This window comes from Protopterus annectens, chromosome 12.part0, assembly GCF_019279795.1.
Source record: "Protopterus annectens isolate FY-2018-M chromosome 12.part0, PAN1.0, whole genome shotgun sequence".
In the NCBI taxonomy this organism is placed as follows: Eukaryota; Metazoa; Chordata; order Ceratodontiformes; family Protopteridae; genus Protopterus; species Protopterus annectens.
In genome coordinates this window covers 139,547,256-139,565,667 of record NC_056746.1, presented here as the reverse complement: position 1 = coordinate 139,565,667, position 18,412 = coordinate 139,547,256, and the positions used below count along the sequence as shown (strand labels likewise).

General features: G+C 39.7%; 1 protein-coding gene across 1 annotated transcript in view; it reads left to right on the top strand.

Moving 5' to 3' along the window:
* LOC122816399 (multidrug resistance-associated protein 1-like) overlaps positions 1-18,412 on the top strand; it is an 827,783-nt gene that overhangs the window by 456,563 nt on the left and 352,808 nt on the right. Inside the window, exon 12 of the mRNA XM_044089157.1 lies at positions 13,032-13,235. Within this exon, the coding sequence (XP_043945092.1) occupies positions 13,032-13,235 (204 nt within the window). The remainder of the gene's footprint in view (positions 1-13,031; positions 13,236-18,412) is intronic.

Sequence of the window (18,412 nt, the reverse complement as noted above, 5' to 3'; positions counted from 1 at the left end):
AAGGTTTCAATGCAGCCAGAGACACAAAGTCTGTACTAGGAAGCTTTCTGTATTGTCTTTGGGGTGAAATAATTACTACTCTGGAAGCATGGAGGTATGAAATTGTTTTATGACTTCCAGCACCTGCCACAGATCTGAGCAAAATCCCTTGCGTATGCATTTTTACAGGCAAGTGCTAAATTCTGCCAGCTTCCAGCAACGGGGGTTTGCCTGGGAGCTAGATGTCTGATGGCAAGAAGTGATGTCATTCTGCAAGCTATCCCAGCAGTAATATTTTAGATATTATTTTGAAAGTCCCATAGCGAGACAGAGCATTCTGTATTCTGTCTTGGGCCTGACAACAAGAAGAACCATTCATCACATCATCTGCCTTGCTCTATTAAATAAGTAGGGAATAATAACTCTCTTAGATATAGTCAGGAATATAGTGAAGCTTAGTTTAGATATTGTTTTTTTTGTTTGTCTGAGCCTGTCCTTCAATGTTATTTTAAACATTTCTTGTGATTTGAACTCTGATGTCACTGTGAATATATACTTAGTATTTTCTTATTCTTTTACTATTTATTATTAAATATATTTAAACCTTTTATTGTGGCTGATCATTGTAAAGATATTTAAGTTTTGAGAATACTTGCATATTTATTTGGTGACACTGTGTTGGCCACTCCTAATAACCTTTCTGTTGGTCAAACTACCATTTGTATTAATATTAATTTCACTCAATATATCTGGTACCCTTGGAAGAGCCTTAAAGTAGCTGACAGGAGTGTCTGGTGGTAGTCATAACTACCTTACAGAGGTGGCATAGCTAGTAAACTTGTGCCAGCCTTTCCCATGTGTGTGTGTGTGTGTGTGTGTGTGTGTGTGTGTGTGTGTGTGTATGAATCAAATCTCAAAGAGTGTGTGTGTGTGTGCCAGCTACTTGGGTAGGGACATGAAGCAGAATTTGGACAGAGAGAGTGCTGGAGGCCTTGGCATGGACACTCAGCCGAGATCTCAACTCTATAGCTGTGCCAGTGGGGAGTCTTATTGGGGATCTGGAGAAAGAGGTGAAAACAGACCTGGACTGAGTGTGGTCTCTGTGTGCTCTTAAGTGAAATTGCACTTGAAGCAGAGAGCTGCATCTGGAAATGCTGTGTGTGTGTCTGTCATTTTCTCAGTGAGCATCCCCCATAGGTGCCAGTTGGTGAGGATTGAAGCTCCTTTATTACTGGCCCAGAAGTGGAGGGTTGTCACACTGCCAGATGCTTTTTTGTAGTCTATCCATGTGATAGATTATTTTCCTTTTTACAGTTCTCCATTATGATTTTATTTAGCAACAAATGATCCTTTGTTCCATATGAATTTATTTTGTTACCCTTTTGTTCTATTGCCATGATTGAGGTTTTTTCTAAATGACTATAAACTCTGTCTGCATCAATTCCAGTGTATAGTTTATACGCTGTCAGAAGCCAAGTTTTGGTCTCTAGTTTTTAGGATAGCTTGCAGGTTTGCTCTTAAGTAGGAGCCTTGTTTCTCCTGTTAACCAGGTTTGTCTCTGTTCGGGGTGCACATATAAATAGTTCTTAATCATGGCCAAATCTTTATGTAAAGATGCTAATACTTTTAGCTAGAAGTTAGGTACTGCATCTGGGCCTGGGGGTATGCAATTAGGAGCTTTTCTTAACTTTTTCAATCTCTCTGGTCGTTACTTCATCCCTTTTTATATCCTGTACATTTGAACTTATTAAGTATTTCTTTTACTTCTTCTATCCGTTCAGCATCTTTATGTTCCACCAGATCTTCAAAGATATTTCTCCAAAATGTATCGATTTTTTTCTTTTTTTGGTGGTGTTTCAATTCCTTTTGTCTTGTTTCCCACTTCCCTATAACATTTTTGGGTCATCAGTAAATTGCTTATTTTGTACTTTTCCTTTATATATATCTGCATATCTTCTAAGTTTTTCTGCCTATGTTGAGATTTTTAGTTTGTTATTTGCGATAGTGCACAATAGATCCTGATCTATTCTGATACTGCTCATTGCTTTTATCATGTCTTTCTGAGTATTTTTGTTTATCTGCTCCCTGTTTTATACTCTTCTAACAGTGATACGTCTTGTCTTAATTACTTTACAGTTTCCTCTATTTGATACTTCCAAGATAGCATTTGATTTCTCCCCTTCCTTTCCCTTATTGCCCTGTGTTTTTGTGGTAAGACTTTATCAGTTATTAATTAACTGCACAGTAATATATCCTATTTACTTCTGTTATATCACATGAATCTCTATGAACAGTTCAAATTACTGTGCTCATTTCTTTTATCAAACTTCTAACTTTTGGGGTTTTATTGACTTTCTGTAATCTATTTCTTTCATTGATCTTAATATGTCTGTCCATCTTTATTAAATCAAGCAACTCTTCTCTTGGATCATTTTCTTCCAAACTGGGGGTACATCCTTTGTTCTCCATTTCCTGTGGTCATTCTACAGAAAGTTCCAGAGCATCTTCCTGTGCCACATTCTCTTCAATTTCTTCCTGTCTTTGTAAATTCTCTGAATAAGCGCTTTCATCAAAGTAAAATTGACTTCCTCAGAACAATATACAAACAGTCATGTGGATTTAAATATATTACACTGTCACAGGATAGGTGAGGAATCCCACCAGTCAAACAAAAGATCTCTTGAATAAATTAATACATTAAAGGCATACACTATAAACACTAAAATACAATAAAATACATTGCTGTAAAGAAATTATGTTAAAATTAAACCCTTTCCGCTCTTTCTTTTAAAGCAGGCAAGATAGATATAAAATCATTTAATCCTGGACACAGATTAGCTGCCAAACTAAGCTGCCACATCAGTTCCCTCTTGTTTAAAGTGATTTTCCAGTTGCCACCCCTGGGGTTTATTTCAATGGCATCTAATATCCCAAACTTAAATCCAGAGAAATTAACACATATTTTACTATGCCTAAATAAGGCATTGGTTTCTTTTGAATTCTTAATGTCATATAAGTGTTCATATATCCTGGACCTGAGAGCCCTCTCAGTTTTCCCAACATAAAACCCCGGGCAGGAATTACACTTTGCCAGATAAACTATTTTGCTAGTCTGACAGTTACCTTTTTTGAAAAACACTGTGTCCTGGTTAATATTATCACATTTCAAACTAGCAGCCAGTAGTATATATCTACACTGGGAAGAGGCAGGGGCAGGTATTAGATGGGAATTCCTTCCATTCTGATATCATCTGTACCTCTAAAGGATTTAATATTTACAACTATACAGACAGTTATTTCTGAAGAATATTTCTCACTTTTTTCTAAAGGGTTTAAATTTGTTCCTGCCCGGGGTTTTATGTTGGGAAAACTGAGAGGGCTCTCAGGTCCAGGATATATGAACACTTATATGACATTAAGAATTCAAAAGAAACCAATGCCTTATTTAGGCATAGTAAAATATGTGTTAATTTCTCTGGATTTAAGTTTGGGATATTCGATACCATTGAAATAAACCCCAGGGGTGGCAACTGGAAAAACACTTTAAACAAGAGGGAACTGATGTGGCAGCTTCGTTTGGCAGCTAATCTGTGTCCAGGATTAAATGATTTTATATCTATCTTGCCTGCTTTAAAAGAAAGAACGGAAAGGGTTTAATTTTAACATAATTTCTTTACAGAAATGTATTTTATTATATTTTAGTGTTTATAGTGTATGCCTTTAAGGTATTAATTTATTCAAGAGATCTTTTGTTTGACTGGTGGGATTCCTCACCTATCCTGTGACAGTGTAATATATTTAAATTCACATGACTGTTTGTATATTGTTCTGAGGAAGTCAATTTTACTTTGATGAAAGCGCTTAACCTGAAAAATAAACTTGTGTCTACTAGTCCTACTGGTGAATTTTTGGTTTCTAGATTTTATTTTCACCAGTTTGCTACAATAATTTGTTTTAAATTCTCTGATAACCTTCTAAACCTCTGTCTGTCTCCTCCTGTAGCTTATGCCCTGATTGTATCTGTACCAACATGAACACTAAGTTCTTCTCTACCTTATGGTCTAGTCTTCAGAACAAATTCTCCACCAGTGGTAGCGTTTTTCTCTTTCAGGTCCTTCTTACTGGAAAGTACTTCTCTTGTTGCCTAATACATGTGGACAACTGCCCACCTACATACATGAAATAAAAAAGAGGTCTTAAAGAAGACTCTACTGCTTCCAGAAAGTGAATTAGGAACTAATTTCAACTAATACAGCTGTAACATAGCAAGGGTTTGTGGGTGGATGTATAGCCTTGACTAACTTATAAGTAATGTTAACATACTTTTTACAAGGCATATTAATTACTGTGAACTTTTCTTTATATTGCATTGTTAATCCCTGTATGAACTTCATGTATCAAAGCATATATAAATGTACATTTTTATACTTCATATCTTCTATGTTGTAGCTTGAAGGGGCACAATAGGAACAGTCTGCTTAACCAGTTGCAAGACAATAGGTTCATAGGTTGGTACTAGGCTATTGGCCCTAGGGGCCTATACAAGCCTAGCCATAACAATTCCCTGGCTATTTCTTCCCACACTATTTACTTCCCTGGACCCCTGTCTAGCAGGGTGACTGACGTGATCCCTGGGGTGAATTTCCTTTCTTCCATCCAGTCATCAAAGTTCCTTTTGAAGAGGGCCAAAGAGGTGCTCTGCTTGACATGTATGGGCAGTCTATTCCAGAGTCTGGGTCAGGAACCTATCCCTCCAGCATGTTTTGTTTATTGTGATGACAAGGTTTAGATCCCTGGAGTGTCTGGCTCTGAGGGATTGGGATTTCTTTAAATGTAGCATGTCCAACAGCTCTGGGTTTGACATGGCCTTGTATGTTAAGCAGAGATCACCTTGGAGTAGACGATATGCGACAGAGTATAGCTGGAGTTTTTTAAGGTGGTCAGCATAGGGCATCTGCTTTAGGCCTGTGATTCTTTTAGTGAGGTATTTCTTCAGCCTTTCCAGTTGTTGCAGATGTCTTGAGAGGTACATACCAAATGGGGCGTTGTATTCTACAATGGGTCTAATGAGGGATGAATACAGTGGAACAATGACCTCTTTTTTTCTGGATGAAAAGCCCTTAGTGATGAGGTGTGCCACATAGAAGGATTTCCTGACTGTTGTGGCGATGTGGTTATTGAAGGTGAGACCACTGTCCACCTGTGTCCCTAGGTCTCTTATCACACTTTTGGTGTTTAGTGTACTGCCACCTATATGGTAATTCATGGGTACATGTTTTTTCCCAAAGGGAATAACTATACATTTCTTGGCATTGAGCTTGAGCCCATGGCTCTGGCACCAAGCACCTGTTTCTGTAAGCCCCTTTTGTAGAGTATCGACATCATTTGGGGATTCAATAATGGCTCCCAGTTTGCAGTCATCTGCAAACTTTGTTAGCCAGAGTCCCTAAGTGTTGGCCTGTACTTCAGAGAAGTAGATGCCAAACAAGAGAGGTCCCAGGACTGAACTCTGATGTACTCCACTTGTCTGCAGCTGGATTTGGAGTCAGCTACTTTTACAGTGTGGGTTCTGTCAGTAAGCCAGTTGGCAACCCATCGAATGACGTAGGGATTAATGCCCAGCTTAGTAAGTTTATCTATGATTCCAGAGTGGGGGATGGTGTCAAAGGCCTTGGTGAGGTCCAGATAGGCTGTGTGGACTGCCTTACCCCTGTCCATGGCTCTGGAGACTGATTCGAAGAAGTCAATCAGGTTCAGGAGACAAGATCGGCCCTTAACAAACCCAAACTGGGTGGGTCCAGTGTTTTAAGGTTGCCAGTGTCTTTGTTTATAAGTTCCATGATAATACGTTCCATGGCCTTACAGATCAGGCTCATCAGACTGATGGGGTGGTAGTTCCCGGGATCCAAGGTGGATCCCCCCTTGTGGAGTGGGATAACTGCAGCTGTGTGCCACTCACTGGGCATGAAGCCTGAGGTGAGGGTATGATTAAACATGACACTTAGGTGAGGTGCCAATTCATTTTGTAGTTCATGCAGCACACAGCCCAGGATATCATCTGGTCCCATGGATGCTGTATTCTTAGCTTTGGAGAGTGCATTTTTTACCTGTGTGGCCATTATTACTGGAATTTGACAATCTTCCGGTATTGAGATGGGCCATTTAGGGGGTGAGAGGGGATGAAGTTGGCACTGAATCGATCTGCCAGGATATTGGCAATATCCTTGGGATCAGTATATTTAATGCCATTTTGTTGTGGCTCAGAGCAGATCTGAACATTGCCATTTAGATTTTTGACATTGTTATATAATGCCTTGTGGTTGCCTTTGGAATTGTTGGCAATTTTATTTTTGTAACTAGCTTTGGAGGATTTTATGAGGGATCTCAGCTTCTTACTGAGGCTGGTAAGGGAGTTTTTTTTTTTGCATCATGGGATTTTCCTCTCTTCTGCAACAGTTTTTTTCCTTTTGTTGTAAAGTTTGTTTATGGCAGAGGACCACCAGATTGGCTTCCTTTTTTTGGAGGAGAGCATCTTGGTTCTATTTGGGATGGCTTTCTTCTAAAGCTGTTAAGAAAATAAGCCATGTCTCAAAGTAGAGATACTGGCTAGATTAGCATTGTTTACTGTCCCCTTCCATTTTCAGTTTTTGCCCAATAGTTTCATTGAGGGTTTACTATGCATCTGCGTGTGTGCATGCCTTCCTCCTGTCAAGGATTACAGTTTGTTGTAATGTCCTAATTCTGCATGGCTGGAGCTGTGCTGGACAAGCAAATAGTGTCCCAACAGTATAATCATTTTTTTTTATTTTAACCTCTGAGGAATAATTTACTGCAGATTATCTTTTTAATTCTCTAGGTATGAAGACCTGCTGGGATGATATTTTGAATAACACTCACCCTTTTTAATCATACTTGCATGGAGTAGCTGTAAGTGCTCAAGGAACATATTTATAATGTCAAATGGCCAAAATGCTGAGCAGTATTACATTGTACACACAAGGTTGAAACTTCAAATGCCAAAAAAACTGGCATATGCTCTGTTCATGGGTGCCACACCCTCCTGTTAATTATATATATGTCAACTCTGAGATTACTCTACAGTGAGCAAAGTGCAAATTCTGAAACTCAGCTGTATCAAGAACTTGTCAAATTACTGTTTTTAACTTTGTGTGTGTGCTGAAATGCCATTTGCTGTTTTGGGCATTTGACTTTGTTTCCAAGGGTCAAGACCACATGCCTCAAATCCAAATTCTGTAGAAAAAGCAACATAAAACTGACAAGAGTCCACAAATCCTTGACATATGTACTTTAGTGAGTGTATCTCAATTCTTTTGTAGCGAACAGGCCTCCCTGCACTTCGTCATGTAGCATCTTCATCACCATCACGACTCCTTACTTTAGTGTTCTCACCCTGCAATCACTCCCTTCAGAAAAAGAGCAATTAGAAGAAAAGGAGAAATGTCCCTTTCTGATGGAACCTGCAGACACGGAAAAATTAAAAGCACAATGCATTTTGAACCCTGACAAATTGCAAAAAGCAGCACTGATATGAGAACTTTAGCACAGAGCACCTCATTGCATTCCTGCTGAGACTTTGGTTGGTGCAGTGGGTGCATTGTCACCACTTAGCAAGAAGCTCTCCAGTTCAATCCTTGGCTGAGGTGTGTTCTGTGTGGAGTGTGCATGTCTTCCCTATGTTTGTGTGTTTTTTCTCTGGGTGCTCCGGTTTCCTCCCATATTCAAAAGATATGCATCTGGAGCCTTTTTCCCCAGGCTTCCACTAAAAATGGGCTCTGTGCCAGTAAGACTTTCCTGGTAAACAAATGTTAAATAAATAAAAAACCCTCAGTTTAAGGCACACGTTTCTGTGTACAGAGAATTCTTTTGTAAAGAGTTGCCTTGGAAGGTGCCCTGTTGGAGCAGTTAGGTGTTATTGTACTTGTGGTTTTATCCGCCCCCCCTCACTTAGTGATAAAATGTAGCCATCTTAACAAGTATAGTATTTGGCAGTCTCCCACTGCTGAATGAAATGCCCACTGTAGAGTGCTCAGAGTTTGGGTGATGCTGAATCTCAGGTGGGTCCTTAACCTATGACCAAGCTTTTCTGTCACTATGCTATGTACTGTAACATTTTTATCTAAACCCCAAAAGCATTCCTCTTCTTATTTCATATTCATTATTTAAACATCCTGTGCATAGAGTGGGTAACATATGCATACACATGAAGTACGCACACTTTGCACTCATCTGTGTCCCATCCCTCTCACATTACCTGACTTTCAGCTGTATCAGTACATCTTTTGTACGGTATCCTGTCCTCCATCTATAGGATCATCTCTACCTTGTAACTTATAGTTTTGGAGCTTTTGGTTGTGTTTCGGTGTCTAACAACCCACTGTGTTGCTGACTTTTATGAGTTGCAGATTTACTATCCTAGACAGCAACTTTTTGTTATAAAAATGTGTGTAGGGCAGAACTAATGCTATCAAGAAACCAACGCAATGAAAATTATTTTCAGATGTCATGTTTTTAGACTATTAAGGAAACAGTAAAAAAATGGCTCCTTTTATATAGTGGGTCAACGTATCTAAAAACAAATTGCTAGTTTGGCACAGAGCACTTAAGATCTCTAATGTATTAAAGTAGGCTTTGGATTATTTGCTTCATTTAATCCGCGGTATGTCACAGCATCAGATTTCATTATCCAATAACATTCCTTAACTTCACCAAGCTATTGATGTCCCTATGTGACAAAGGTAACATTTAAAAGCTAAAAAAAAAACGTGGAAAATAAAACCATTATCACGACTTCATAAAACAGAATGCTTAAACTTGTTATATTCATTCCTGTATTTTCACAGGGTATAAATATACTCACTCTTCTGTGTAATTTTGTTTGTCTTGCTAGTATAAAAACAAGAACTTGAGCAAGAACCAGGTTTCACATTCAACCTTTTGTGAAAAATGATCATTTGTCATCTATTTCCTTAAAAAGATATGTTTTTTTTCTCTGCTCACAAGGTATATAGGTGCATAGGTTATTATAGCTAATGTTCTTATTTTTTGTATGTGACTTCATCTTCGTAGCAATGGTAAATTTAGCATAGATTTGCAATCAGCCTTGAAAAATAAAATTAAAACTGCAAATTAATAATCATAATCTGGTCCAATCTCATGCTAATGCAAAAGGGCATTGTTATACCAGTCTGTTGCTAAAATATATATATTTTTAAATATAATCTTAAATTTAAAACTTTCTTCAACTTGCAGTGGCTGTTTCGGTGGTAAGTCATTCTAACCTTCCAGAAAAAATATCTATCCACTTGTAATGGTATTGAGTTTTATTTTCCATGTTTTTGTGCCTGTCTTCTGGCCCTGTTAGCCAGCAAGCACAGAGCTACAACCCTCTGCAAGCCTGCGCAAGTGATTGGCCAGCAAGCACAGTGCTACACCCCCCCTGCCAAGCCTGTGCAAGTGATTGGCCAGCAAGCACAGTGCTACACCCCCCTGCCAAGTCTGTGCAAGTGAATACTTGTGCACACTCACTATACATGTTTGAAATGCTAGCACATTTTTGCAGGACTGTGCTTTATTAGGCCATGTACAGTGAAGCACATTCCTGGTCCTCCTTGCATATAATATTCCTGTGATGGGACTCTGTCACCACTCTCCTAATATAATTGGTGCACCAATATTAGCAGCTATCTTCAGGACCTAGATCTGCCAGTCTGTCGTGGGTACAATCCAAACCACAATATCTGAACTTAAGAACTAGTAGTCTTTTTTTTCATTTCCAAAAAAAGAACAGAAGAAAAACAAATAACTAAATACTTGTTCTTGATTCAGAAATAACTGGCTTGAGAAAATATAATAGTTTTCTATTCATTTTCTCCTGTTATTAGGTGGTATTTCTCTGTCCTAGACCAGTTTATATTAGGGTACTAAATCATCTGTTAACCTTCCTATCTAATATCCAGATGCAGTCAGTGTTGCTAACAATTTTTGCATTTAAATGTGGGTAAACACAGCATTACCCACATCCAGTCATGAATTATTACTTAAATAACTGAGAAATTAATGGCATTAAATGTCAATCAATACACCAATCAATGGGAAAAATAAGTTAAGAAAAAGGAAGCGATGAGTGAGATTTACCTATATGTCCCAACAGTGGGGTTGTATATTTAGCCACTTTTTTGTACTATTCTACTTAGATACAGATGATGGGCTGTGGATATGATGATTGCAAACTTGGCAACATAATTGGTAAAAGATGCAGAAGTTCTCCAGGATGGTCTACCAAACAATATAATTTTGTTGTAGCAGCTATGACCTCATCATGTTCATAAATGCAACATCATAAGGCTTTGCAGAAAGGATGTAAATACTAATTGCTAAAATAAATTGTCAAATTATAAAAAAGGTGTTCAGCAAGTATCTTGTTCAGCAAGTATCTAGCAACGATAGTAACCGACAGTTTAGACTTTTGTACATCTAAGTTATAAAACCATTTGTGTAGCCTGTGTAATTCTGAAGGACATGTCTTATTCCAGGGAGATCACTCAACCACTTTAAATCTCACTAATCAGACCCATTTAAGTCACTTGTATAAAGGAAGTTTCTGTGAGGGCAGCTGCCATGAATTAATTTTGCTAAAAGATACTTTCCACACTATTTGAGTTTGCAATTTCACCAAAAGTAGTGTGGCTGTCTCCCCAATACACACACAGAAATACTTTGAGGATTGTTAAGTGTTAAGTATCTCTCACTAATTTAGTTTTGTAGTCATTGCACTTGCTGACATTTCCTTCAGCAACTTGATTAGAATCTCCTTCCAACAAACTACTCGAAAGGGTACAGCAGGTCATTACTAGAAAATTATAGGCTTGGAAACCTGAATTACCCAAAAGGTGTTTAGCAACTGTTACTGTTTTTTGCGGTGGCGGTGCTGCGGTAGCGTTGTCGCCTCACAGTAAGACGCTGTCCGGTTTGATTCTCAGCTAGAGCGTGTTCTGCGTGGAGACGTGCATGAATGGGCGTACCTTCATTGAAGGTTCGGACCGAGTTCCGCTGTGGCGACTCCCTAACCGAAAGCGAAAAGAACGCAACAACAACATGTTACACAGTGACTGTGCCTGTTGTATGTGTGTGTGTGTGTGTGTGTGTGTGTGTTAGAATATGCTTTCCTATAGAGTCTGAAGAATTTATCTTTTTTTAAAATAAATATATATAACAGTATACTGTCTAATGGACAGGAAATTAGTTACATGGAAGATTGGCTATATGGAACCAAGTGTAAGGAATTTCATATTAGAGGGGTAGTTCAGGGCTCCATGTTTGGCCCATTTCTTCATGATTTTATATTGACTTTCCCATTAATAGGAAACTGCTAGACTTGTAAATTTACAGATAATGCAAAAATAGTTGGTCTATGGTCTTTAATAAACGATCGAATGATCCTTCAAAATTAATTCTTCATGAATTTATGAAGTTCAGAAAAAATCACCAACATCATTCAGTACTCCAAGCCACAGGCAGGTAAAAACAAATCAGTTTTGGTGTTAACAGAACATCTTCAGTGTTATTCAAGTACTGGTCACTTGTCTGCATTTAAATTAAATTCTGCTAAATAGCAAACTATATAAAAAAGGGATTTATTACATTTGATCCAACGTCAAATGAAGAGTGTCAAAACACCGACATCTGGAACATCAAATCGAAAAACACAAAAGAACAAAAACATTTTTTTTTTTGCAGGGCCAAGCCCCCTGCACCCCCATGTAGTGAGCTTGCACCCCCAACCCCTCCTGTTAATTATATATATTAACACTAAGATCACACTACAGTAGGGGAAAGGGCCAATTCCCCAATGTCCGCTGTATCATAATTGTATACTGCAAGGTTCCTCTCTCTTCCTGTACATCAGCATTTCCAGCATTTTCATTTTTGGCTCTGACCTTTCTAAAAGCAGCAATAATGTATACATATACAGAGAAAACGTGATGTTAGGACAGATAAATCACTGCCAGCACCAAAAAAATAGTTTAGCGCTTTCATTCGATTTAATGCAACAAACTTCTTCAGAACTTTAACAACGATCTCAACATTCACCATTTAAATACATCTTAATGAATTAATTGTCCAATCAAATCATTCAAAATACTTAAAATTTAAAGATACAATACTGAATACAAGTACATGTACAACTCAGTAATAGTGTCTGTCACTTAAAAGAAATGTAACATTCAAAGTACCATTTAGAGCAGGAACTCTCTCAGCATTTAAAAATACTTTGGTTTGTTTAATGTTGGAGTGGTGGTTTTATTTGAGTTTATAATGTATACACATGCACTGAGAAAAAAAAAAAAATAAAAGAGGAAATAGCATAAATAATGCAATAGCATCACCTAGTGGTGAAACTAAAAAAAACAATCTAAATGGATAAAAACTCAACTAGGCAAAGCGTGAGTGTACAAATAGCATACAAAGTTCGCCTTGTACAATTAATGCCTCAAATAATAATTATACAAGTCATGAAGCACATGATAACGCAAATAATTTGAAAAAGCAGAAAGGATCCACCAGTTATGACAGCAGCAGAAATACATTTAAAAATACTCATTAAGATCAGGTGGAAATAAACCAATAAGAGTTAACAGTCCATTTCTGTTCCCTCCAAGTTGAAATATCATGCCATCCCAATTTACTAGGTCTGATTGTACAAATCCTATTGATTACACAAATACATAGTGTGCCTGAAGATGTTGCAAAGTATGTTTATGTAATGTGTTGGAAGTTTTGTTGCATCTTATATGACTGAGATGTTCTGAAATACAGAAGTTGAACATCTGGTAAACTTTACCAATGAAAGACAGCATGGCAATATAAATGACCTATTCATTATGACAAGTGGTAAACTGGCGTATTTGCAGTTCATGTCACTTTTTTGACTATTGTTAATCCCGAATATTTTAAAATTGTAGTCTTAAAGTTGCATATACCATTTTGTAATATTATTTCATTCTCTCCCGCTCTCTTTTATATCGAACAAGAACAAACAAGTGAAGCAGATGGAAAAAAGAATAAATATTATGAGTGAAATCCTCAATGGGATTAAAGTACTTAAGCTGTATGCCTGGGAAAACGCTTTTATGGAAAAGGTGCTGGGCATCCGAACATATGAACTAAAGGCTATTAAGCAGTTTGGAGTGATGTACTCTGTGTCGTTGACCCTCTTTCTTTTCTCTCCCTTCCTGGTAAGTCATCACAAGTTGTATATCTCAAACATTGAATGCTTTCTGATCCCTTTTCTTCACTGCGAGCTAGTTGTAATTGAAACGTGAACTGTAAATCAAAGTATACATATTCAACAGACTTGTGCTGTGTTGACAGAATATCTTGGGACATAGTTTGTTGAATTGTTACTGAACATTAAGAATGTGCTCTCATGAAAAGAACACACACGGTTTAAGTTAAAAGCAAATGATAGAAAGGGAGGAGTCCAAAATATCATGTAATTTTATGCGCCTCCCCAAATTGTCACTGCAGCTTTGTCTAGGAGGAGGCCTTATCTGAAGTTAAAACAGGAGAGAAAGAAAGCGGAGCTACTTTTGAAGTTTTTTCTTCTACACAGTGGGAGATCCTATTTATTCTGGAGTGTTGAAGACTCCGTTGATGTAAGATCATACAGAAAAATAAGATCAGAATGGAAAGTGAAGGTTTAGAATAAGAGATAACAAGTTAAAAGGAGACCTGCTCAAGTGCTCAGGAACAAATTTAATTAATTTACTAAGCGGTAAAGCCTGGGTCACAGTCTGTCCACACCATCCCCCATTTAAAGTACTCTTCTGAGCTTTTTGAAGTTTATCTTGCTGTCTGGCTTTTTGATGTGCATCTGTGAGGATATGGAAAGCATAATCTAATCTGTTACAAATTATATTTAATGGTATCCAAAAAGGCTAGTATAATGGATACGTACATTTGCTTATGGGTACAACAGTACCTTAGTTATTCTCATTGCTCTGCATTGGCCTGGCGTCTATCCTATTGGCTGCTGAGTTATTCTGTTCAGGCATTTACCTTAAACAGGTTTTTATGCAAACCTTTCATTGCACATTTTGCATATTATGCCACATTGACTACATTTTTTAAAATGTGTGTCAGATTTGCTGTGCATTTCTGCCAGCCTGTAATTTTATTCCATATGTGCTCATTTAGTAGGTCAGGATATTTGGGAGACACTTTTTTTATTTGTGGAGGGTAGGACATGCCTAATATCACTTGAACTGGGAAAACATCGCAAATCTTTTATGACTCATGGTAGTTCAAGGTCTGTAATATTATGCGGCCTTACGGTTACTGCTGTCATAATTCAAGGACACTAATGTTATGCAGACTTATGGTTACTGAGTGGTAATTCAAGGTCTGTAACATTATATGGCTGTATAGTTACTGCTGTGGTAATTCAAGGTCTGTAGCATTATATGACCCTGTAGCTACTGCTGTGGTAATTCAAGGTCTATAATGTTATATGGCCATTAGCTACTGCTGTGATAATTCAAGGTCTGTAATGTTATACAACCCTATGGTTACTACTGTGGAAATTCAATGTCCGTAGTGTTATATGGCCCTATGGTTACTGCTATGGTAATTCATGGACTGTGATGTTATACCGATAATTCAAGGACTGAGATGTTACACAGCTCAGCGGTTACTGCTGTGGTAATTCAAGGTCTGTAATGTAATATGCCGTACGGTTACTGCTATGGTAGTTCAAGGTGTGTAATGTTATATGTAATGTTTATGTAATTCAAGGTCTGTAACGTTATACAACCCTATGGTTACTGGTGTGGTAATTCAATGACTGTGATGTTATACAGCCCTAGGGCTTCTGCTGTATTAATTTGAAGTCTGCAATGTTATAAAGTGTTAGAGTTTCTACTGTGGTAATTCAGGGACTGTGATATTATACAGCCCTATGGTTACTTATACAGCCCTATGGTTACTACTAAGTAATTCAAGGGCTGTGATGTTATAGGGTCCTATGGTTATTGTTGTGGTACAATAATCTTGTTAAGATTCTGATGCTGGTATTGCTTAATCTTAATTTTCCATTATAGCACTCTTTGGGCATCAGTCGATATAAGATGTATATTGCATAGCATATACTGACTTGGTTATAGAAGAGACATGAAAAAATGTGAAACACTGAATGAAATATATTGAGATACTGAAGGTGTTTTACAATTGTTGCATAGGTTGTGCCACTTGTATAAGTATTGCATGGTCTGACACTAAACTTCTATGAACAGAAAAACATTAACATACATGTTATTACTGTTCATTAACACACATGTTATTACTGTTCGCTAACATCCATGTTGTTGCTGTTCATCTACTTTGTGTGTGTGTTTATAATTAGATTTTGAGGGTATTTAAAAACAGTTGTAGCAGCATAGCAATTTGCAAAATGCCATAAATTGTTGTGTAACACAGTTCAGCCTGATACTGCTTAGCTGTGTATTAGGGGTAGCCTAGCACTGGCATTGCAGGCAAAGAGCTGCCTAGTAAGGTACTGCAGCTGTGTGTCTGGCACTGGCATTGTAGGCAAAGAGCGGCCTAGTAAGGCACTGCAGCTATGTGCCTGGCACTGGCATTGCAGGTAAAGAGCTGCCTAGTAAGGTACTGCAGCTGTGTGCCTGGCACTGGCATTGCAAGTAAATAGCTGCCTAGTGAAGGTGCTGCAGCTGTGTGCCTGGAACTGGTATTGCAAGTAAAGAGCTGCCTAGTAAGGTACTGCAGCTGTGTGCCTGGCACTGGCATTGCAAGTAAATAGCTGCCTAGTGAATGTGCTGCAGCTGTGTGCCTGGCACTGGAATTGCAAGTAAATAGCTGCCTAGTGAAGGTACTGCAGCTGGGTGGCTGGCACTGGAGGTGCAGGTAAAGAGCTGCCTAGTAAGGTACTGCAGCTGTTTGCCTGGCACTGGTATTGCAGGCAAAGAGCTACCTAGTAAGGTACTGCACTGTGTGCCTGGCACTGGAGTTGCAAGTAAATAGCTGCCTAGTGAAGGTACTGCAGCTGGGTGCCTGGCACTGGAGGTGCAGGTAAAGAGCTGCCTAGTAAGGTACTGCAGCTGTGTGCCTGGCACTGGTATTGCAGGCAAAGAGCTGCCTAGTAAGGTACTGCAACTGTGTGCCTGGCACTGGTATTGCAGGCAAAGAGCTGCCTAGTAAGGTACTGCAGCTGTGTGCCTGGCACTGGAGGTGCAGGTAAAGAGCTGCCTAGTAAGGTACTGCAGCTGTGTGCCTGGCACTGGTATTGCAGGCAAAGAGCTGCCTAGTAAGGTACTCCAACTGTGTGCCTGGCACTGGAGTTGCAAGTAAATAGCTGCCTAGTGAAGGTACTGCAGCTGTGTGCCTGGCACTGGAGTTGCAGGTAAAGAGCTGCCTAGTAAGGTACTGCAGCTGTGTGCCTGGCACTGGTATTGCAGGCAAAGAGCTGCCTAGTAAGGTACTGCAACTGTGTGCCTGGCACTGGTATTGCAGGCAAAGAGCTGCCTGGTAAGGTACTGCAGCTGTGTGCCTGGCACTGGCATTGTAGGCAAAGAGCTTCCTAGTAAGGTACTGCAGCTGTGTGCCTGGCACTGATATTGTAGGCAAAGAGCTGCCTAGTAAGGTACTGCAGCTGTGTGCCTGGCACTAGCATTGTAGGCAAAGAGCTTCCTAGTAAGGTACTGCAGCTGTGTGCCTGGCACTGGTATTGCAGGCAAAGAGCTGCCTAGTAAGGTACTGCAGCTGTGTGCCTGGCACTGGAGTTGCAGGTAAAGAGCTGCCTAGTAAGGTACTGCAGCTGTGTGCCTGGCACTGGTATTGCAGGTAAAGAGCTGCCTAGTAAGGTACTGCAGCTGTGTGCCTGGCACTGGCATTGTAGGCAAAGAGCTGCCTAGTAAGGTACTGCAGCTGTTTTCCTGGCACTGGTATTGCAGGTAAAGAGCTGCCTGGTAAGGTACTGCAGCTGTGTGTCTGGCACTGGCATTGTAGGCAAAGAGCGGCCTAGTAAGGCACTGCAGTTGTGTGCCTGGCACTGGTATTGCAGGTAAAGAGCTGCCTGGTAAGGTACTGCAGCTGTGTGCCTGACACTGGCATTGAAGGCAAAGAACTGTCTGGTAAAGTACTGCAGCAATGTGCCTGGCACTGGCATTACAGGCAAAGAGCCGCCTGGTAAGGTGCTGCAGCTGTGTGCCTGGCACTGGCATTGCAGGCAAAGAGCTGCCTGGTATGGTACTGCAGCTGTGTGCCTGGCACTGGCATTGCAGGCAAAGTGCTGCCTGGTAAGATACTGCAACTGTGTTCCTGGCACTGGCATTGCAGGCAAACAGCTGCCTAGTAAGATACTGCAACTGTGTGCCTGGCACTGGCATTGCAGGCAAACAGCTGCCTAGTAAGATACTGCAGCTGTGTGCCTGGCACTGCCATTGCAGGCAAAGAGCTGCCTAGTAAGATACTGCAGCTGTGTGCCTGGCACTGGCATTGCAGGCAAAGATCTGCTTAGTGAATTACTGCAGCTGTGTTAATGGTATCAGTCACTAACAGCAGAGCTATAAACCATCACTTTGCACGACATGACAGGCGCAATGAGGTGACGCACCTGATGCTGTATGAGTTCACATGCACAATAAAGCATCTCATACCTTCAGCATGAACACTGTGAGCAAGTCACATGGTGCCAACACAGCCAAGGCATTTCCTTATATAAATGGAGCGGAAAGGAGGAGCTGCAAAATCCAGACATGAGGTGAGTAACCAGAGGCACACACTGGTGAATGAAAGAGAGGCACAGACTGGTGTCGGTATCAGTGGGCGTACCCAAGAAAGTATCAGCAGCAGCAAACACAAAATATAACTAGACATAGACAGGGGAGAGGTAAGGCCATAAATAGAGGCCAATAGTGCAGGGAACAGAGAGAGTGGTGGGGATAAATGACAACAGTAATGTAGTCAAGGTAGGAAAAGGTCATAGCCATTGTAGGTGCAAAGTGCGAGGGGGCATGACTGTCAGAAGCCCGTTGTTCTTCGGTGAATTTCTGACATCTGAAAGACATGATTTGCATTCAAAACTGATGTGTTGGGCAGATGTTGAGGTAGAAACTGTAGCAGCTGTTTGCTACACATTTAGAAAGAGTAGATCTGATTTTGCTCTTCATGTTATAGTTTTATGGGGGGCACAGATTAGCTAGCTAGCAACTTCTGAGTGATGGGGGTGGATTGTATTACAAAGAAGTGTGAGGATTTATGTGTAAGAAAGGAAACACCAATTTGCTGGATAGGGTGCGGCATGACTGGCCTAAAGAACAACTTACCCCTGCATCGGTCACTTTCATGGCTGATATTGAGGGCAGGCTCTGTATTTGGTAGCCTAATGGATGAAGCAAGC